The sequence below is a fragment of the Neophocaena asiaeorientalis genome, unplaced genomic scaffold, assembly GCF_003031525.2.
Source record: "Neophocaena asiaeorientalis asiaeorientalis breed wild unplaced genomic scaffold, Neophocaena_asiaeorientalis_V1.1 scaffold30, whole genome shotgun sequence".
NCBI classification, from domain to species: domain Eukaryota; kingdom Metazoa; phylum Chordata; class Mammalia; order Artiodactyla; family Phocoenidae; genus Neophocaena; species Neophocaena asiaeorientalis.
The window spans coordinates 13355846-13378746 of NW_020174923.1; the positions used below are offsets into that span (position 1 = coordinate 13355846).

General features: G+C 44.3%; 1 protein-coding gene across 2 annotated transcripts in view; it reads left to right on the top strand.

Moving 5' to 3' along the window:
• The window catches only part of PITPNC1 (phosphatidylinositol transfer protein cytoplasmic 1), a 256794-nt gene that overhangs the window by 134969 nt on the left and 98924 nt on the right, over positions 1–22901 (top strand). For both annotated transcript variants that reach the window (XM_024760668.1, XM_024760667.1), the window contains exons 3-4: positions 7139–7227; positions 8257–8264. In XM_024760668.1, the coding sequence (XP_024616436.1) occupies positions 7139–7227; positions 8257–8264 (97 nt within the window). The remainder of the gene's footprint in view (positions 1–7138; positions 7228–8256; positions 8265–22901) is intronic.

Below are 22901 nucleotides of genomic sequence, written 5' to 3' on the forward strand. Positions count from 1 at the left end.
GAGCATAATGTCTTTTTTAAATGCCATTTATCCTTTTAGTACTTGCCTCTTATCTCCCAGTACTGTGGGATTACTCCACTCTGGCCCTTCCTATAGCGTCTGACACAGTTATGTGCAGTACATTTGGGTGGTTACCTAATGCATTTAGAACATTACGTTAGTTCTAATACATTAGTACATTTGGTGGTTGTCCTTGGGCCTTTGATCCAGTTCAGTTAACCAAATAAGTGGTATTTCTTGGCTTGTCTTCAAAAATCCCGGTTTCAACTGGCATCCAGGAAAGGAGGCAAGATACTAATCAAACTCTGGAACAGCGATTCTAAATAAAACCTGTTGTCCAGAATCATGTGAGGGTGGGGCTTTTCTTTTGTTCCCTTTCATTTTCATTTCATCCCTAGCATCACTCCAGTCCCCTCCCACTGAAGCCCATGAGGAGAGGGAATCTGGTGGGGGTGGAGGGGCATTGGAGAAAAGATGGAGCCTATTTTTAGGCTTGTTTATCAGTCATGAAGTGTCATGTTCTTCTCCACTACCGCTACTGGATTAATTAGGCTGTGCTGGCAGCTGCCAGTCAGGGAGGGTTGCCAGCTTCTAACGGTGATTCCGCCTAATGCGTGAATCGATTTGCACGACGCGAACATTTCTCCCACTACATGGCTCTTGCCTTGCAGGGCAACCTCTCCTGGCTTCTCGTGGCTCTGGGTAGGAGAGGGTACAGCTTCCCTAAGCCATAAATCCTGTTTAACTGGATAAGCAAAGCCACCAGCTGGTCACTTCACCTTACCTACCAGCTCATTGGTAGAGCCTTGTTGCTGTGGCTTGGGTCTTTCTTTCACATTTCTTCTTCCTGTTCTCCCAGATCTTCCCCACAGTATGAGCTAACTGCCCACAGCTCATGTGGCAGAGGGAGAGCCCACTACCCAGGCAACAGGTCAAAGAGGAAGTGTCGGGGCCAGACTCTGACCTAAGAGCTTATTTCCACACTATTTTGAAAGACTCTTCATGGTTATTATTGACTTCTGAATATCCAGAGGTGATTTTCATTCATTCAGAAAATATTTATTGAGCACCTGCTGTGTGCCAGGCATCGTTCTAGGTGCTGGCTGGGTGAGCAGCAGTGGACTGGACAAAGATCCCTGCCCTGATGGGAACGCGTTCTAGTTATGAGTGACAGGAGTGAAACAATAGCCATGTATATAAGAACATCATATATTTTAGAATATTCAGTCATATATTCTATATAAATATATATTCTATATGTATAGAATATAATATTAAATAAATTAATAGTATTTTAAATATATACTGGATGTTACTTCCCTGGTGGTGCAGTGGTTAAGAACCCGCCTGCCAAGGCAGGGGACACGGGTTCAAGCCCTGGTCCGGGAAGATACTACGTGCCACGGAGCAGCTAAACCCGTGGACCACAACTACTGAGCCTGCGCTCTAGAACCTGTGAGCCACAACTACTAAAGCCCGCGTGCCTAGAGCCCATGCTCTGCAACGAGAAGCCCGCGCACCACAATGAAAAGTAGCCCCCGCTCTCCGCAACTAGAGAAAGGCTGTGCACAGCAATGAAGACACAAGGCAGCCAAAAATAAATAAAGAAATAAATAAATTTATTTAAAAAAAAATATATATATATACTGGAGAAAATAGAGCACGTAGAGCCTTCTTCCTGACATACCTTTCAATCCATGCTCTTCTATTTGGTCCCCATCTCAATCCTTAAGAACACGCCAAGGCTTCTCATGCTGCCGGGTCCCCTGCCTTCTGCCCCCTCAGCTACTCCCATGGAACATCACAGAAACAGAATGTTTAGGCCTGGTTGGGATCTTACAGGGCATCTTGTCATGTGATTTCCACCTTGGTTGTGCCTCGCTCCTGCCTGATGATGTTGACACATGTGGCTGGCTTCCCTGGGTGCTCCCCACACCCCTGCCACATTACCCTAACACTCTCCACATGCAGAGCCTTCCAAGAACTGACACGAGGCAGGCTTCTTTTCCCAGAATCACAGCACAAACTGTCCTTTTTTTTTTTTTCCTCCTTGCGGTACCCGGGCCTCTCACTGCTGTGGCCTCCCCCTCTGCAGAGCACAGGCTCCGGACGCGCAGGCTCAGCGGCCATGGCTCACGGGCCCAGCCGCTCCGCGGCATGTGGGATCTTCCCGGAACGGGGCACGAACCCGTGTCCCCTGCATCGGCAGGTGGACTCTCAACCACTGCGCCACCAGGGAAGCCCTAATCACATTTATTAAGTCCTTTGTGTCCTTCCTAGAGTTATCCCTCCCAAGCTACACATGCCTTAAATTCATTTTGGGTTCCATTGCCTAGATACAAGGCCATGAAAATTTGAACATAGGGTACTTCACTCCATTTTAAATTTCCTAACTCATATTGTGACCAAACTTGATTACATAACGCACTAAGTTTTTTTCCTTTTAATTCCTGTTGTCCAAATCTTTCCCGACCCCAGAGTATATGGCCCAGAGGAGTATTGGTTGGGATTGATGCAGCCCTGACCCATTTCAGACAAGCCTGAGGTGACGTCTCTAACTCCTGAGCTATCCAAAATTCTACTCTTAAGTCAAAATCCACCACGCAATTTAGTCAAGATTTGCACTTAGTTTTAGATGCTATCCCTTCCAAGATAGTCTCCCAATCAGGTGTTAGTTCCCCAGAAGTCGCAAAGAGATGGCACAGAAGACGTCCCCAATGGTGTTGATGATGAACAGGAGTTGGTCTAGCTATAAGCTGGGAATAAAGGGTCAGCACTTGTGAGTGTCAGGGGGAGGGGAGTAAAAACAATAAAAAGTACACCTTGGTGGTCACATAGGTCTTCTGGGGTTAACAGAAGAAGAAAGAAATAGAGCAGGAATGAACAAGAATACAAGAATGTAGGAGAAAAACCTCAGGGTCAAGGAGAAGAGTACAGAGATTAATAATTCTGTCCTGAACCTGCTGTTGGATGTACATAAGTATACGGGGTTGACCCACCAGTCAAAAATGAGCAGACAGGGCTTCCCTGGTGGCGCAGTGGTTGAGAGTCCGCCTGCCGATGCAAGGGACACGGGTTCAAGCCCCGGTCCGGGAAGATCCCACATGCCGCGGAGCAGCTGGGCCCGTGAGATAGGTCTTCTGGGGTTAACAGAAGAAGAAAGAAATAGAGCAGGAATGAACAAGAATACAAGAATGTAGGAGAAAAACCTCAGGGTCAAGGAGAAGAGTACAGAGATTAATAATTCTGTCCTGAACCTGCTGTTGGATGTACATAAGTATACGGGGTTGACCCACCAGTCAAAAATGAGCAGACAGGGCTTCCCTGGTGGCGCAGTGGTTGAGAGTCCGCCTGCCGATGCAAGGGACACGGGTTCAAGCCCCGGTCCGGGAAGATCCCACATGCCGCGGAGCAGCTGGGCCCGTGAGCCATGGCTGCTGAGCCTGCGTGTCCGGAGCCTGTGCTTTGCAACGGGAGAGACAGTGAGAGGCCCGTGTATCACAAGAAAAAAAAAAAATGAGCAGACATTGGCAGAGCATCTTCCCCAGTATGCATGGCTTGTGGCATCCCACGGGCCTCTTTAGGACCAAGAGCTGACTCTCAACATTTTCTTACCTTATCACTGTCTCTTCATGGTCACCAGCTGAAACTGTGCACGTCAAATACAGACTTGAACCCACGTGGCCGGGACTCAAACCCGGTCAAAACCCTGACTGGGACTCGAACCCACATGGCTGGGGCTCGAACCTGGCCACAACCCAGACTGGGACTCAAACCCGGTCAAAACCCTGACTGGGACTCGAACCCACATGGCTGGGGCTCGAACCTGGCCACAACCCAGACTGGGACTCAAACCCAGCCAAAACCCTGATTGGGACTCGAACCCTCGTGGCTGGGACTCAGACCTGGCCAACACCCAGTCTTCCAACTGAGATCACACACCTGGTTTCAGGACTTAATGAAGCTCAGATTCTTGACGTCTCATTGCAGAAAGAATTCAGTGAAAGACAAAGTGATAGGTAAGAAATGGATTTATTTAGAGAGAAACACACTCCACAGACAGAGTGTGGGCCACCTCAGAAGGTGAGAAAGGCACCACGGTATGGGGTTGTCAGTTTTTATAGGGGTGGGTAATTTCATAGGCTAATAAGTGGGAGGAATATTCCAGCTATTTCAGGAAGGGGCGGGGATTTCCAGTAATTGGGTCACCGCCCACTTTTTGATCCTTATGGTCGGTCTTGGAACTGTCACGGTGCCTTTGGGTGTGTCATTTAGCTTACTGATGTGAGTGTATACTAAGGCTCAAGGTCTAGTGCAGTCGACTTGTCCACCATCTTGGACCCATTTGGTTCTAATCCGTTTATGTCATGTCCTCCGGCTATGTCATTCTTTCAAAGGTTGTGCCCTGCCCCCTTCTCTCCTGTTTCAGAACCAGGACAGTCCCATTTAACCTGGGACAAGTTGACCAGCTGTCACTGATGTATGTTCTGTTCCATGTGAAGTAAAGAAGTAAGAAACAAAACAATTTGATAAGTTTATCTTTGGTAGGCGTGGACAAAGGTTTGGGGGAAATGTGGTAGCATTCCACATCAGCACGTTTCCTAATTCCTTAAAGGTTTTAGAGTTTTGTCTTTTTCCTCAGTGTCCCTAAAGCCTGAGCCATGGTGAGATGGTCTTGGGAGGTTTAGTCTCGGCCACTGGACCAAGAGGACATGATTCAAGTCATGCCACCTTTCCAGAAGAGAGGTTCTTGTTTGATGCCAGGTAGTGAGTTTGAATGACAGGCTTCTCCTTGGAATTGTAGGCAGTATACATCACGAAAGGGACAGCAGCAGTGGGGTCTAATTTAATTCCATTTTCCTTTGCAGCCCTGATAAATTATTGCTGCATGGAAAAACGAATTTTACTTTCTCAGACAAAAATGATTTGAATGTTGAATGTGCTCTGGGGAAGTCAGGGGCTAGGAGAAGGTCTCTAGTGGACTTAAAAATATTTAAATGGCATATCACAGAATTTGTTCCAACACCTCCTGTGCCTGGCCTGGTAAATGGATTATACCAGAAGGGCCTCCTTTCCAGACTGTTTAGAAGTCACATAAAATTGTATCAGCCATCTTGGCTAAATGTTACGTGTTTTCGGGCGTTTTGTTGGAAAAGGTATTTGATTATAGTTCTGCATACATTGGTGGATGAAGCAGCTAAGATAAAGATTCTAGAGCCTGGAGTCGTGACCACTTACAAATAGGACAAGTTTCAACATGAGTGGAAAATGGCCAGTGTTTTTCATCTTCCTTCCAGAAAATGGTTGTTGCTTAGGGATGTGGTTCTGCTGGGAGACTTTTTAAATGACAGAGGGATTGAGTTATGGAGGGAGGAAGACTTGGGTCCCAAAGTGGTATCAAGAGGAGGCTGGTGAATCTGGGGAGGGGTGCAGTGTAGATGGAACACCCCCGCACTAGAGAACAGTGGAGAAAGGGCTCTAATGCTTGTAAGGAGACATAAGTACTTTGTCTAAACTGAACAATGCCTAACTTACCTTGGGGAGATTCCACAATCCTGTTTCGGTCCCGTTAAAAGCACAAGAAAACCACTTGCCTGTGAGTAGATCCACACCTCCCTGTATGACACTTTGGCATATCACTCTGGGGTGTGGTGGCAAACAGGAGGGCACCTGGGGGACGTTATGCTCGTGACCACTTCCCGCAAGCCAGCCCAACGCGACTTTCCCACTCTCAGCGTTGACCCCAGTTACCCTCCAGCTTCACTGACTGAAAGAATAAATCCTAGGCGAAAGCTGTAAAAACCCCTGTTGGGAAGCAGCCCCTTCCTTCTAAGCAGATTGAAGGGAAGGTAAATGAGCAGTTACTGCAGAGATGATTTTATGGGAGTGAGACATTCTGCGTTAGATGAGCAAGAAGAATTGTCCTGTGAATCATAAAACTGCCCCGTGCGCCCCTCATAGCACACCTGAGAGCAGTGGCCTCCATCTGACACTCACCCGGCTTCGGGGGGTGGGGGGGTGGGGGACGCGGCTCTGATTTCCCCATTTGTTTTAGCGCTGAGTATCGGCCTGGAGCTTTCTTTGGGTTAGGTCCGACCAGCCATCGAAAATACGTATTTGTCTTTTAAAAAGCGGGGACCGGATGCTGTCAGAAATAAGAGAAACAATTTGGGAAGACATGCAAGATGCACAGTATTTCACTGGCTCTGGATGTCATTTAAACCCCATGTCCAAGAGGGGTTGCGGATTTGGGGTTCTTTTACCTTGATGTCCCCCCTCTCTTAGCTAGATCAGGTTGCAGTTCACAACCGCTTCTTGATGTTCTTTATTGCCAACATGCAGCCCTCAGGAGCTGGGAGTCTGCGTCATCGCTCTGGGTGTGAGGTACTGCTAGACGTTGGTGTCCCAGACACTTAGCTGTAGGCACCAGCATAGGAAAGAAACAAAATGGTAGCATCTAGAAAGACAGAAAATGCCACAGTGGAGTGCTGGGGGGAATAAAATCATGCAGCCATCCCTCAGTAGTATATCATTCTATATATTTAAATATAATATTTAAAGGAATTCTCTGGGCCTGCAGTAAGCTGTAGAGTTTGCCTCAGAAGGAAAACAGAACAAAGCAAAGCAAAACTTAATTCGTCCTTGGTTTACCAAGGGTCTTGGGACCTGTGCCCTTGGGTTTTCCTTGTTTTGAGAATGTTTTCTGCAAATGGCTGCCTGCGTGCCTGTTCCAGAGGAATGACTCTGTCTTTGCATTAGTTTCCTGGGGCTGCAGCAACAAATGGCTGTGAACTGGGTGGCTTTAGACAACACATATTTATCTCCTACCAGGGTGGAGGCCAGAAGTCTGAAATCAGGGTATTGGCAGTGTTGGTTCTTTCTGGGGAACCAATCCGTTCTGTGCCTCTCTCCTGCCTTCTAGTGTCTGTGGCCATCCTACATGTCCTAAATATGAACCGAGGATGGTTTAACTATGGTAAAGACCAGGGAGGTGGGGACCAAGTGGCTACAGAGAGAAGAGCAGAAGTAGAAGTCCTCTGATTTCTCTAGCAGTCAGTTTCTCCGGAAAAATATGGTAGCAGGGTGAGGCCCTGGACAGACTCTAATTGTATTTTTTTCTTTCTTTCTTTCGTCTTAGCAAACTGCCTAGTTGGGCTAGAGCTGTTGTTCCCAAGATATTTTATGTTACAGAGAAGGCGTGGAACTATTATCCTTACACGATTACAGGTAAGTTCTTGTACACCCTGTATGTTGCATGTATCCATGCAAGGACATAGGAGGATTCAGATTTCACTGACTGAGGGTGGATTATCCAAGCAGGGACTGGTGGGAACGCTGTGATATCTCCCTGACCCTTTGCCTCCATACTTTTAGGTCAGCACTCTTCCTAGCAGGGGCTTGGGGGGCTTAAGCTAAACTATTCCATCTTCCTTCTTAAAGTGATTGTAGTAAATAACACATGGAGAAGAAAAGGGAAACTCTTTTTAGTGACATTTCTAGAGATTTCATGATCCTTATTTCTCCCTCTTTTCTCAGTAATCCCCAAATAATGTTGAGTTGGGGTTTGTTCATAAACAAGTTGTTTATTTTGACTTGTTTGCTTTGCAAATGCCCCCCCACACACAAAACAAAACCTGACTATAATTTATATAAAAGGTTCTGTTGGGTCGCTCTGCTCCAAACCACTTCTTTTGCAATAGAATAATATGAAAATCACTTTCTTCCTCACTTGTAGTGGAGTGATAATAACACTCAGTGTTGGTACTGAACTAGACACTGTGGCCAAAAATTTAGAAGTTTGGGTTCCTGCCCTCGAACACATGAAAATTCAAGATCCCATTTGAATGTCATCCTAACAGGGTCTTATTGGTTTTAAAAGCTGCTTTTCCACTTAAAAGATTTCCTTTGTGGTTAATGAAATGCTCTACTGGAATTATTAGTCTTTAATTCTGCTTTTCTAAGGCCAACTCTTTGGTTTTTAATTAGCCACAAACCTATAGGCTAATTGAATCTTATCTTACACTCCTTATCTACCCAACCACAGAAGTATGTGAAAAAGTTTCGAGAGCAAACATGGAGACACTTAGTATTTATGAAGGTTTAATCCTCGGAAGGTTTCTTTACCACAATTTTAATAATTATAATTCAGCAATATTTATTAGTTCTGTGGTTTTATATTGCATATAAGTGTGGTCTAAATCATCCTTTTCTCTCTTTTTTCTTTTCCCTCTTGTCCAAATGAACATCTGGGACCAGAATACACAGTAAGTTTCACTTAATCATTTAAAAATATTCATCCTAAGCTCAGTGGAGTAATTGGAACTTCCCTTGTGCTTCTCATCTTATCAATGTAATAAAAAAAAAAATAGAAGAATAATTCAGAATCAGAAATATTTAAATGTAGGCTATTACATAGTTATATATAATGCAATAATTTGAATGTTCTCATTTGTTCAAGAGTATGAATGTTAATTTAAAATGCCTTTACATAATTAACTTTTGCTTGTATTTTTAAATAGCTTGACTGCTCTACTTGTGATAGTTCATTGTAATAGAACAGTTTCTAGCAATGTGGTATTCAAGAGATGGTGGTAGTTATCAATGGAAGGTGAGGCTTTTCCTTATAGTCTGTGACCTGATCCCTCATAGAAAGACCTTGAAACGAAAGGTCAAACTATTGACGTATGTTCAAACTATTTTACTCAGATTGGACAGTCTCGGTGGCTTGGTAAAGTCGTTTAATTTCTACCTGTCCTAAGAGCCTGTAGAGTCATTACTTACACTAAAAAAAAAAAATGTCTATAAGGTCATTGTGTTGTAGTATTTTCATTTGGATCATTTTCCCCAATGACAAATGGGTCAGACTGTCATAAGAAGAAAATGATTAGCTGAGATGTGATGGAGTTGAGTTTTTAGTCTTAATCAAAACAGCCAAAGGGGAGAGAGATGGTGAGAACTACATGGAGAAAAATGATCCCTCATGTCCTTGGTATGAGCATGGTACATACATGGTACATAGTAGATTCTCAATGAATAGTTATTGAATGATAGAAGGAATGCATGGGTCAAAGGTAGATGGGTAGTCCCAACAGATACAAAAGTGTCACCTGCTTTGGAGTCAGGTAGGCCTGAATATCCTCTGGTTCTTATTAGCTAAAGTTCTTAAGTAAATGACCCACAACTGCCAGTTCTTGAACTCATGCTGGTCCATTACTGTGTTCTCACCCATCCTTTGCAAAATGAAAGAAAAAAAAAAAGTTTTTCATAAAATTAAATTTATTCCACTTAAAGGACTGTTGATAATTAGAACCATCATTCTTGGGTATTAAAATGTCTTTTCTTTTATGAAATGAAGGAATATATATAGCACCCTCCCTGATTTCCCTATCTTTGGGGAAAAAAAGGCAGTTCTATGGCAAAATACAATCTTTACAATTTAGAGGTCAGAGAAACACTGTTCTAGAACAAGGAACTTAACTTCTGTGAACCTAAATTTCTTCCTCTCTAAAATTGGGATAATCCCTTTTTCATAGAGCTACTAGTAGTAAGATTCAATGATCTAACACAGGGGTTAGGAGACTTTTTCTGTAAAGGGTCATCTAGTAAATATTTTCTGCTCTGTGGGCCAAACACTCTCTGTCTCTGAGAAAGCAGCCAGAGATGATATGTAGAGATATGGGCTTGGTCCTGTTTACCTAGGCAGTAGGCTGCATTTGACCCCCAGGCTATAGTTTATCAACCCCTGATCTAAGGTATGGAAAACTGTTAGCAAGTTGCCCATAAATAGCAGGCAATTAAGTGGTTCCTGGACAGCACTCCCCAGCCCCATCAATTGCACCGTCTTCAAGAGGAAGACTTCTCGGAATCTTTTGAATCCCGCCTCCATTAACAGTCATGCAGATTAATTCCTTTTAAGCCTCCATTTCCTCATCTGTAAGAGGGCAAAATATGATAACTTTCCCGTGAGGGTGATATGAAGATTATATCAAATAATCCACATGAAATCTCAGCCTAGTCCTTGGTACATGGTAAATCCTCCGTTATTATATATCATACAGTGCTGGAAGCTGCCATCATTAAAATGGAAGTTCTATGGACGAATAAATGGGACTATATCTTGGTGCCCCTCAAGGCAGACTGGGCTCGTTAGACTGGACGGTACTAATTTTCTAGGATTTAATTTGATTTGATTGATAGCTGATGTTACCGCATTTCCCACGTCTCCCTAAGCTTGTGCGTGGACTTTTCATTTGAAATGTAATCCATAGTTGCAAGGCCAAGAGAATTCTTGTCCCTGTAACTTTGCAAAGGCAGTTATTTGCTGCCTTAGAATTGGGTCACCTTGACTTGACCCGAAACTGATAGTACTTATTCTCCATAAATTCATGACACTGCTGTGAAATATGGGGGTGACTAACAGAGAAATGAAGTCTGAAACATGTTCAGTGGTATTGTGCTCATTTTTTAAGGCGATGTATTAAAGTACTGAAAACAGAAGGCGACAGAATGGAAACCATGGTTCCTGACAAAGCCATCCCCACAGGGACGCACCTCCCATGGAAGCCTTTCCCGCCAGTCTCCATCACCATGAACCCTGGTCTCTTGTGCCCACCTCTGTGCAGGCCATGGAGGGTTTCTGAGGGGCTCATAGCCTTTACTTCTGCCCAGCCTCTGCCGCACAGTACTGCTGCAGTTCTAATCACACAATTCAAACTTTTAAAAGGACACAAATTATTTCTGCTTGAGGAAATTTGGAGACAAAACATGAAGAAGTTAGAGTTGTATAGTCTCATACTCAGCCCCTTCTGACTCTTTAAGTATTACTTGATTTCTCCTAGGCCCTCATGTTTTTGGTCAGTTCCTCCCTAATGTAATCCTTGGGGTAGTTCCCCAGAGCTGCCGTAACAAAGTGTCACAAATTGGGTGGCTTAAAACAACAGAAATTTATTGTCTTACAGTTCTGGAAGCTAAAAGTCTAAATCAAGTTGTCAGCAGGGCAATGCTCTCTCCGTAACCTGTGGGGAAGGAATCCCTCTTTGCCTCTTTCTAGCTTCTGGTGGCCTCTGGCATTCCTTGGCTTGTGGGAGCACCACTCCAATCTCTGCCTCCGTTTTCACATAGCTGTCTTCCCTCTGTGTGTGTCTGTATCTTCACATGGCATCCTCTTCACTGTGTCTCTCTCTTCTTCTTATAAGGACATCAGTCATATTGGATTAAGGACCTGCCTTATGCCAGTTTGACTTCATCTTAACTAATTACATCTGTGATGACCCTAATTCCCAGTAAGATCACATTCTGAGGAACTGGGGTTAGGAATTCAACATATATTTAGTGGGGACCCAATTCAACCCATAACATCATCTTTCAATTTTAGGTTAACAGTAATTTATTACTGAGCACCAACAATGTGTAAAGCATCCTGCTAGATGCTAGGCTTCATTAAGCAATAACCCCTGCCCTTTAGGAAGTCACAGTCTGGTGGGAAATAGTTAGACATTCCAGTCATAACCTGGGAGTCATCTGCAAGTCCTGGAGTTTTCTGGAGGCAAGGTGGGACAGGCCATCACACAGCTCAGGAGACAGGCTGGCACTCAGACCTGGATGAGCTCTGAGCTGGGCTAACAGCAGAGGTTCAGACCAGAGGGCAGAATGAACGGCACTGGGAATCTGGGCAGAATGAATGGCACTGGGCATCCAGCCAGAAAAGCGATTGCGATGTGAGAGGGAGGGCCCTGGCCCCTGCACTGGGGCCGTGAGCTTCAGAGACAGGACTAGAGTCCTCAAAAAGCTGTACAGGTGAGAACAGGACACAGCCCTCTTACATAGGTTACTTGGTCATGAGATGCTGGGCTGATAAAGTTGCCAGCTTTAGCAAGTAAAAATACAGAATGTCCAGTTAAGTTTGAATTTTCAGATTAACAGCAAGTAATTTTTAGTATAAGTATGTCTCAAAAATTACATGGGCTATACTTATACTAAAAGAGGGCTCATCTCATGTTTTTTTCAATTTATTTTTTACTTATTTATTTTTGGCTGCACTGGGTCTTGTTGCTGCGCGCAGGCTTTCTCTAGTTGCGGCAAGCAGGGGCTACTCTTTGTTGCAGTGCACATGCTTCTCATTATGGTGGCTTCTTTTGTTGCGGAGCACAGGCTCTAGGCACACAGGCTTCAGTAGTTGTAGCATGCAGGCTCCGCAGTTGTGGCACAGGGAAGTCACCTCATCTCATATTTTATCTGGCAGGCCTGTTTGGGGGAGGGGTGACAGTGGGGCAGAACTGGTCTCAGAGACTGATGAACAAAAATCAGGTTATAAGAACAGGGGCATATTGGCAGGCCAAGGGAAACGGAGGAGAGAGAATTGTATAACTCAGGAAACTGTCCTGCAGTTGATATGCCACATTAATGGTGGGGCCAATCACGTGATATGTCATAACAACGTAAGTACTTCCTGCCTCAGTTAGGATTAACTCAGGAAGTGAAATGGACTGAATGGGACAGAGTAGGGGAAAATAACGTGAGAGCAGGTGAATACATAGCTGTCAGTAATTCAAGGAAGACCAATGCTATGTGTTATAGTCGAAGTGCAAACAGAGGATTGTGCAAAGGAGAGAGAAATTCTGCCTGGGAGAATTGTGGGAAGATTTCTTGGAGCAGGTGGGGTTTGAGCTGGACCTTGGGGAGAGTAGAACTCCCACCTGTAGGTACCTGTTCTATCTTAGTCTGCTTGGCCTGCATCACAAAACACCATAAAGTGGGTGGCTTAAACAATAGACATTTATTTTTCACAGTTCTGGAGTCTGGGAAGTTCGCAATCACAGTATCAGCTGGTTCATTTCCTAATGAAAGCTCTCTTCCTGGTTTGCTGACAGTCCTCTTGCTGTGTCCTCACATGGCAGAGAGAGAGCAAAAGCAAGCTCTCTGGTCTCTTCTTATAAGGGCACTAATCCCATCATGAGGGCCCCACCCTCATGACCTCGTCTAAACCTCATTACCTCCCAAAGGCCCCATCTCCAAATACCATCACATTTGGGGGTTGGGGCTTCAGCATATGAATGAAGGGGACCAAACATTCAGTCCACCATGTGGTCATTCCAGGCTCAGTGGGCATGTGATGTTGCTGGATCCTGGCTGCCCAGACATGTGGAGGCCAGGTGATGGTAGCTTTGAGTTTCAGGGCAAGGTCTGCATTTAATTCTCCATAGGGAAGCAACGTTGTTCCCAGCTAGTCCACTTTTATTTTCCATCCCAAATATAGCACAGCTTTTCTTTCCATCTCCCCAGTGAGGACCTCTTGGTTTTTTTCTCTCTGGCTGCAGGTGCACACTTTCAGGCCTGCAGTGTTCATTTTGAAGCTACCTCCCTCCTCCTGACTAGGACTCAGCCGTGTTCTCATGCTCTCTACCCAGGAGGAAGAGCCCACTCTTCTCTCTGACTACAGGGTCTGCTCCCAGGATTTAGGACAGAGGCTTTCAATTGTCTTCATCTTTTCCGCTGTTTTGAATGCTTTTTCACTGGGCTCTTTATCCACTGATCCTTTCATCCTAAATACCTCTTCTTGATGTCATTCCAAGCCCCATATTTCCTATCTGTGCCCCAAAGCAAAACTGCCCCAAAGCCAAATTCCCAACTGGGGTCACCATACTCCACCCTCCCTCAGGGAGGCAGAGGGGCTCAGTAATACTCCGGACAGGTGTCTTTTCTCATATGATTAGTCCAGAGCATTGTATGTCTATTCCTAGGATCCCCTGGGTCTTATTTCTGACTGTCCAGCTTATTACTGAGACCTCACGCTGCCCTCATTTGTGAGAAAATCCAGCTAAGGGAACTTTCTCTTCAGGGTCATCTAGGGCTTCGGTGTTATCACAGTTATTAAGACGTAAAAGCTTTTTCATCACCGTGAGTGACTGTGTGTGTTTAGGATTATGTGGAAATGCCATTTGCCCAGGAAGTGAAAAAATATATCTTTAGCTCGGTTATAGGAAAAAAAATCTTAATTGTACAGTGAACAAAGAACAACACAACAGCTATTTTCCAGAGGACAGACCATCTAACCAGTTCTTCAAAACCTGCCGGTTCTTCTGAAGTTTATAAAGTCACAGAGGAAGGTGCCCAAGGAGACTGGCTGCTTTCCAAAGTCGCCGATTTTGTTTTTCTAGGGCTAAAAAAAGGCCTCACTGGAGTATGAACATAGCTCAGCAGCATCAATTCAACCTCAGTAGTAACGAAGGGGGGAAGAAAAGGCTTTTCTTCTCATTTGTAAGAAATTGAAAACTCAAGCTATTATAAGTCGATAGCAGTGACCTAGAATATACAGTTGCTGTATATATTTTGCTGCCATGAGCACCCCCTCCAGCAAAACATCTTTCAGTACGAATCTGCAGAAGAGGTGATGACAAATGGAGAGCACCCTTCTGTTAGTTGGAAGGGCTAGCCGTTCCTCAAAGATAGTAGTGGGCTGTCCAGTGCTACCCAGCATTTTAATTATTTAGTTGAAAGAGGTAGAAAAACTCAACTGTAAGAAACCAGGGAGTAGGAAATGACTCTTGCATGAGAACCTCAAATGGTACTGAGCCACAGTGAGAGATGCGTTTGTTCAGTGTTGGGTTAGTCCCGCTGGGGAAGAAAGTCGGGATGCTCACAATTGAGTCATCAGTAACCCAAGGTGAAATCGGGTTATCTTCCCGGGAGTGGCACTAGGGAGATAGAGGTATTTTTCTGAAAGCAGCTAACTGTCCTGGATAGGAATTTCACTTTCAATCTTGACCTCATCAGCTTCCCCACTAATAGAAAGAGCTGACGGGTGCTGTGTGTACAGACCGACCTCCATTCCGCTCAGGCCTCTCGTCCTTCTTAAGCTCCCCCTCCCCCACCTTCCACTGAGTCCCAGCCAAGGGCAGTAGAAGCCCTTAAATTGCATAACCAGGAAATAGTTACAAGTCTAGGGCAAATACATTATTACACCTGAACTCTAGGAGTGGTCTTGTTTGGAAGGAAATTAGAAGACAATCTGGCCGTCTCAGCTACTATGTGAGCTAAGATAGAATGGAGGTCCCTAAATATTCCCTTTTTGGCATCATGGAGGTGGGGTAATGATGGGAGTTAAGTCTCTGCATCACAGTTAACCCTGAGTATCCGGGGCAGTATGTAATTTGGGGGTGGAGGGGGCAACGGAAGTATCCCTTCTTAGAAATGGGGCCGTGTGAGCTGGGACCTGTTAGGGACCAGGCCATAGAAACAGTCTTCCAGCTGGGGATGCTGGATGAGCCAGGCACAGGCCATCCTCCCAGAGAGGGTGGTGAAGTCAGGTGAGTCATGGGTCATGGTATGAGGCTGGTGTCATAGAGTCAGAGCAGCCAAGTTCAGAAGTCTTCCAGGTTCAAGAAAACTTAGACAGAAACAGTCTGGAACCGTTTATCACTATCACTAAGATGGTTCATAGCCAGTTAAGTAAAGGAAACACCGGGTTATACTGATTTTAACACATTTTGTTATTGTAGAATAACAGTATCGTTGTGAATCTCCAAAAGGAGGCTGTAGCGTGCAACACTTCCCACACTCTGTTTGTCCGTGAGACCTCGGATTTTGCAAAGCCAGTCTTCTAAAACTTAGGGATGCTCCAGAAGCTTCTCTCAGGGTCAGAGCTATTACGTGCCCACTAAATAGGCCAGTGGACCAATTCTATTTCAGTAAATGTTACTTTTTCCCTAAATTTTAGTGGGCTAATGTGTTGCCTGAAGATTACTGTGACTCAAATACCAGAGTTTTTTTTGAAGAACTCCCAACTGTAATGATTTTTTTTTTTTAAGAATCAGGTGACACAGAACCTGCAAGTTCTTTTCAAGCAAAGTCAATTCTGTTAGACCAAACAGCCAAGGCAGCAGTACATGGGGATGACAGTGAGCTTATGCATTCTGATTTATTTCAATTTAGAAAATGAACTTGGTTGCACGGGTGAACCAGTTACAAACAAGCTTATTCGCCAAAGTGCCTTTGTCCTTATGCAGGGCTAGGACTTGTCTCCACATCTCAGCAACCCAATTGATTGCTGCCTGGGGAAGACTTTGGAACAGACAGTGTTGTTTGTCCGATTTATCCCAGTTCCATTTGCTCTAGCTGTTCCCAAGCTCTTCTTTGTACATCAAAGAAAATTAATTCAGCCATTTTGGTGGGGGGGAGAGCAGAAGCTAAAATATGCTTCTCTACCATAATGTAGCTTTTAAAGTTATTTGCATTTTTTAAAAATTGAAGTATAGTTGATTTACAATGTTGTGTTAGTTTCAGGTGTACAGCAAAATGATTCAGTTATACACATATATGTATATTTGTTTTCAGATTCTTTTCCATTATAGATTATTACAAGATATGGAATGTAGGTCCCTGTGCTATACAGTAGGACCTTGTTGTTTATCTTTTTTTTTTGCAATACACGGGCCTCTCACTGTTGTGGCCTCTCCCGTTGCGGAGCACAGGCTCCGGACGCGCAGACCCAGCGGCCATGGCTCACGGGCCTAGCCGCTCCGTGGCATGTGGGATCTTCCTGGATCGGGACACGAACCTGTGGCCCCTGCATCGGCAGGTGGACTCTCAACCACTGCGCCACCAGGGAAGCCCTATCTATTTTATATATACTATTGTGTATCTGTTAATCCCAAACTCCTAATTTATCCTCCCCCGCCCCGCCTTTCCCTTTTGGTAACCTTAAGTTTGTTTTCTATGTCTGTGAGTCTGTTTCTGTTTTGTAAATAAGTTCATTTGTATCTTTTTTACATTCCACATATAAGCGATAGCATATGATATTTGTCTTTCTCTGACTTACTTCACTTAGTATGATCATCTGTAGGTCCATGTTTGCATCTTTTTAAACACCGCTAAGAATGACTTTGCAGAGGATAATCACCAAAGAAAAAAAATTTGTTTAAAGGTATTTTCAATAGAAGATTTCCCTAAGAAGTACTCCTTTCCTTCTTTTCTATTTTCTACTTGTACTGAAAATTAGATTTCTCTTCTACAATTTATTGATACCTATGAATTTGTGTTCAGTTCAAGTTGGTGAGATCAAAGTAATACAACCTGGAAGATTTTGTGGGACAGCTTTCTTTCTGCAAAAATAAAATAAAACATATAAATATGGATATACTGAAATAGTACATTTCAGTGATTAAATAAAGTGAATGCAGGTTGCCCCCCATGTCTTTCAACTTTTCTAGTCACTAAGATACTCAGAACTACATGATAGTATGTGTTTGAGTGAGGAATTTGCCCCAGTTGGTTAAGAGGGGTGATTCTTACCATTTTTAACTGAGAAGGCTTGTAATCTGGAAGTTTCCTCCCTGGCCATATGCCAACCTATATTTGGGGAGTCACTGATTCGTTCCAATCTCTCTTATTTACATGCAGTGCCTTTTCATTTGATGTATTCCGCCTGCTCCTTCACTCGTCCTGCCTCTGTCGTGTGTAGCTATTGGTATTCACAAGCATCCTGGGCTCATTTCTGCCTTGGCAGGTCCAGCTCTAGATTGGATGAGCCTGGATTTAGTTTCCCTCCTCAATTTTCATAGAAGCGCCAGTAGCAAACATTGCCCCGTTGAGAAAACATACTTTCATTCATGCATTTGCTCCTTCTCCCTCCTGGCCTCGCTTCTCCAGTGAGTGGCTGTTACTCAGCATGTCAGGAGAGGGACGAGGCTTCATCAATGGAGGAACTAATGAATGAACAGAAGCCTCAGTGTAGGGTGCGGGCTGGTGAGAAGCAGCGGAGGGGCTGTCGTTCATTTCCTCACTGTGGGCTGGAATACAAACAGCTGTTTCCTGCTGTATTTCCATGCTCTGCCTTCTACACACTGCCTTCCTCTCACCCTCCCCAACTTCTCTTTCAGGCCCCACCGCTCCTCTTGGCCCCATTTTTCTTCCGATGCAGCCTATATTTGGGAAATCACTCTCTGATTCATCCTCATCTTTATTATTTACATGTGATTCCTTTTTGCCTTCTCTTTGCTTTAAAATTCTTCCACTTTTTTTCTCCACTTGGGTTCCTCATCTCATTTTTCCGGACCGATCTTCTTTGCAATTTTTTTCCAACTATCCTGTCTCTAGGACCACCCACCCAGATGTATAAAATCATATGTGACCCTCGGAACCAGAACAGCCAAGGAAGCCCAAATATCTCCCCTTCTTTCCTTTGCATCTTTCCCTGCAGGATGACTGAGATTCTGAGTAGATGCGGGACAACCAGACATACACCTTCTTGAAATTGTTGTGTCTATTGAAGATTTTCTATGCACAAAAGAGTATATATATATTACCTTCCAACTATGGGGCAAATTTTCTGTCCAAATGGAAGGATAAAATTTTTCTGATGAAGAATAAAGAAAGTCAAAAGTTACTTAAAAATCTAGGTTGTCTACTGCCTCTACATACAGATTCACCACCCACAGTCTCCTGTTTTACAAACAGCAGAGGCTCCAGCCCCAGATTCCTAGAAGGTAATAAATCCTAAACTCTACACCTATTTCACCAGGTTCACTGGAACATTCTGGATGTAAGTCTTCTGTTAGTGACAGGAGGAAGCATTTGCAAATCCAGTTTTATTAAGGATCCCATCTCAAGCTGAAATTCCCTGTATGGCTTTGGAGTGCATTTAATATGATAATATAGAATATAGTACCAGGGAATCGATGTCTTCAGTGGGGTTCCATTAGAGAGAAGGTCAAGTCTATATAGAGTTTTATGTTCATTGATAGGAGGGAACACATGTTGCTTGCAGTCAGAACAAGATGGTCAGAGAGGAATGCATTGAATTCCAGATAAAAGCTAAAAGGAAATGATTTTTTTTAAACGTTTATTTATTTATTTGGCCATGCTGGGTCTTAATTGTGGCACGCGGGATCTTCGTTGCCGCACGCGGGCTCTTAGTTGCGGCCTGCGGGATCTAGTTCCCTAACCAGGGATGGAACCCGGCCCCCCTGCATTGGGAGCACGGAGTCTTAATCACTGTACCATCAGGGAAGTCCTAAAAGGAGATGATCTTTTAAAAGCCTATAAATACTTCATATACCCCAAGCCAGCCTCTCAACTCTTCCATTTAATTTTCTTGACTCCAAGCCTCCTTGTAAAGTGTTGCTCTCAGACATGGAAGGATTCCGGCTGCTAACCAGAAACAAAGCATTGAATTATTGGGCTCAATCAGCAGTTTTCAGACTTCTTCTTTGGTCCAGGAAGTTCCACGGACACACCTCACTGGCCACCGCGACCCTGCATAACATTTTATTTGTTTTTTTTTGTTTTGTTTTTTTAAAAACAAAACATTTTACCATTTTATTTTATTTATTTATTTTATAAATTTATTTATTCATTTTTTTTTGGCTGCGTTGGGTCTTTGTTGCTGTGCACAGGCTTTCTCTAGTTGTGGAGAACAGGAGCTACTTTTCGTTGCAGTATGCAGGCTTCTCATTGTGGTGGCTTCTCTTGTTGCGGAGCATGGGCTCTAGGCGCGCGGGCTTCAGTAGTTGCGGCACGTGGGCTCCTTAGTTGCGGCACTCAGACTCCTCAGTTGTGGCATGAGAACTCTTAGTTGCGGCATGCGTGTGAGATCTAGTTCCCTAGACCAGGGATCAAACACCCGGGCCCCCTGCATGGGGAGTGCAGAGTCTTATCCACTGCGCCACCAGGGAAGTCCCGTGAATTTCTTAAATGAATTATTTCCCCAATTTATCTTTCGGGTACCTCCTGTTTTTCCTTCTTTGGGCTTGTTTAAAAGAGGCACATCTCTCATTGAATGGATGCACATGGACATATTTTCTTTGCTCTCAGTGGCCACAGGGCATGCCGAGGGGCCTTAGGCACCATCACCCCCAACTGAGCGCTCAACTCCACTGGAAACACTCGTGTGCTTTCCTAATACTCAGCAGGCAGCAGGATGTGGAGTCATGAGCTTGAACTCAGAGCCAGACAGCCTGAGTTGAATCCATCCCAGCTCTATCATGTAAATGTTACGATTTGGGGCATGCTACGCAACCTTTCCCTGCCTTTGTTTCCTTATCTGTAAAATGGGGGTAACAGTAGTATATCCCTCATAGAGTTATATGAGGTTATGGAGTTAATAGATTAATTATTATATACCACGTACTTGCAAGACTGCCTGATGATAGTTAGTATAGTATCCATACTGTTGTCATTTTTACCTCAGTATTGAGTCATGTCTGTGTGTCTCAGTTGGACATGAGGAATGGTTACCTGGGATCATCATTTTGACCCAAAGGTATTTCAGAACTTTCTGGGATTAAGAAACACTGGGCACTTATAAGTGCTGCAAGGATGTGGAGAACCTGGCACCCTCAGACACTACTGGGGGGGATGCAAAATGGTACAGCCATTTTGGAAAACCATCTGGCAGTTCCTCAAAAAGTTAAATGTAGAGGTACCATATGACTAGCAATTCCACTCTAAGTGTATACCCAAGAGAAATAAAAACATATGTTCACACAAAAACATGTACAAGAATGTCCATGGCAGCATTATTCATAATAGCCAAAAACTGGAAGCAAATGTCCATCAATTGATGAATGGGTAAGTTAAATATGGTATGTCCATACAATGGAATATTATTCTGCCATAAAAAAGGATGCTAAGTGAGAGAATCCAAACACAAAAGACCACATATTATATGATTCCATTTGTATGAAATGTCCAGAATAGACAAGTCAGAGACAGAAAGTAGCTTAGTGGTTTCTTCAGGTATGGTGTGAGGGGGAGGTGGGAGTGACTGCTAACGGGCACAGGGCTTCTGTTTAGGGTGATGAAATGTTTTAAACTAAGATCATGGTGATGGTTGCACAACTCTGTGAAGAGACTAAGAAACACTGATCTGTACGCTTGAAATGGGTGAATAATATGGGATGTGAATAACGTTATTTTAAAAAGAAAAGAAAAATCAAGTTCTAGGTTCAGGTGTGGGCTCTGGGACTCCACCAACTTTCTGAAAGCAAGTCATTAGGAGAGGAGCCTGGGGTCTGTTTTTAACAAGCCCACCAGATGAAGCATCATTAAGTAAGTTTTTGAAACACACTGTTAGAATATGATTGCTACTTTACTGGTATGGGGAGGGATTAGTACCCTTTAGCTTACAGTTTTAACCATGCGCTAGGTGCTGTGGCGGGTATAGCATGACAATAATGATGATCATCCAAGTGAATGGTGCAGTTCTTCCAGAAGTTTCGCCACTGCGTGTTTTTGAAGTGCAGAGCCCCCGGAGAGCCTCAGACTTGTCTCCCTGGCCTGTTCTCTGCAGCCACCATCCCCTCTCGCCCTAGGCAGGTGTGGAAACTGCAGCCAGCACCACCCAGAAACTGACTGTGAAATTCCCAGTGCACTTGCACCTTTCTCTTTAAGACTTGCTTACATTCAGTTTCCTTCTCTTAAGTGTTTCTTATTGCCATGGAAACCCTAATCAATCACTGGACTAAAAATATCTCTTTCACTTTTCCAAAGCATGGCTATAGTGAATTGAAAATTCAGCTCTGCCATGTATTTTGCATATGCTACTTTCCTTTCCCAACACGGAACCTGGGTGTGCCTGTGTCTGGAAATTATTCTTGCAGGGGCCCAGGTACTTCACTCGTCTTTCCTGGCATTATTCTTCCCGACTGCAGATTCTCCCATCACTTCCGATACATACAAGTACACATGTTTAATCTTCAACAGAGAACATTGCTTTTCTGCACATCGGTTTTAGGTGCTGGAGATTTCACAGGTACCCGATGATCACTTTGCAATAAGAGGTTCATTCCAGTGGATAACATTATGTTTGAAAGGCAAATTAAAGATGCTCAGATACTGGCTACAAAGGAAGTTGGTCCTGGTAGGGAGCAGATGAAAGCAGTACTAGTGAGACTGTTCTGGCTTGGGAGGATCTAAGCTAGAAAATCAAAGAGGAGATGATAGGAGATCTTTTGCCTTTTTTATCTGATTTCTCCATGATACCAGTGTTATTTTTAGAGGGTTAGGGACAAAATAAACCCTGGGTCTAATAAAGTGAATATTTGTTATGTTTCTCCTGGCCAAGCTGCTTTTCTAGTTAACAAGAGAGAGAAAAAGATTTTTCATGAGAGAGAAGGTTCCAGATCTTGAATGGACCCAGGGGAGGAAGGAGGGCAGGGAGGGGCCGAAATGACTCATGACGTCCCCCAGGCTCCGGGGGATGGGAGCGTTTCATGGCCCCTCTCCCTGCTTCATTGCACTGCTCTGGAGTCACTGGCCCAACCCTCTGCCTGTAAGCAGGCTCATCTCATGGGACCCCCTGGGGTTCCCAAATGTTGTTTTTTGATGCTATTTCTTAACTTTTCTGAGCCTCGGTTTTTAAAATAAGGCTGAGTGAACCAACAGGCACAAAGCCTTTAGATCTAGGAAAGAAGAAAGTTCACCGAGATTCTGGTAGTTCTTGTTTCCCTATGTGTAGTTGGCAGGGGATCAAGGATATCTGAGAAGAGGTGAGGGGAGAGGGCCCCTGTGCAGAAAGAGGAGCTGCTAAGCCTTTAGGTAAAGGAGGACAGTAAGAGGATGGACCTGGAAGATGTGATGACATGTCCTCAAAACACAGCAGGTCAGGGGTCACAGCAAGGCTGGAGGAACCCAAGCCTGCTCTGTGGCTTGGCCACCATCCATGTCATGGGAAGGACCAATCAGGTGTTGTGTTGCCACCACTTCAGCAAACCCACAACCTCCCAGGACATCCTTGCACATACACAGTGGAAGGGTCCCCCTACAGACATACCAGCTCTATTTACTCTCCATATAGTCTGTGGGATTTCATGGGGAGGGTTACAACAGGGTGGGCCAACATTTCTCTAGTATCTGTTCAGCCAGATACTGCCTGGCCTTGGACATTTGTTATCTCACCCCACAGC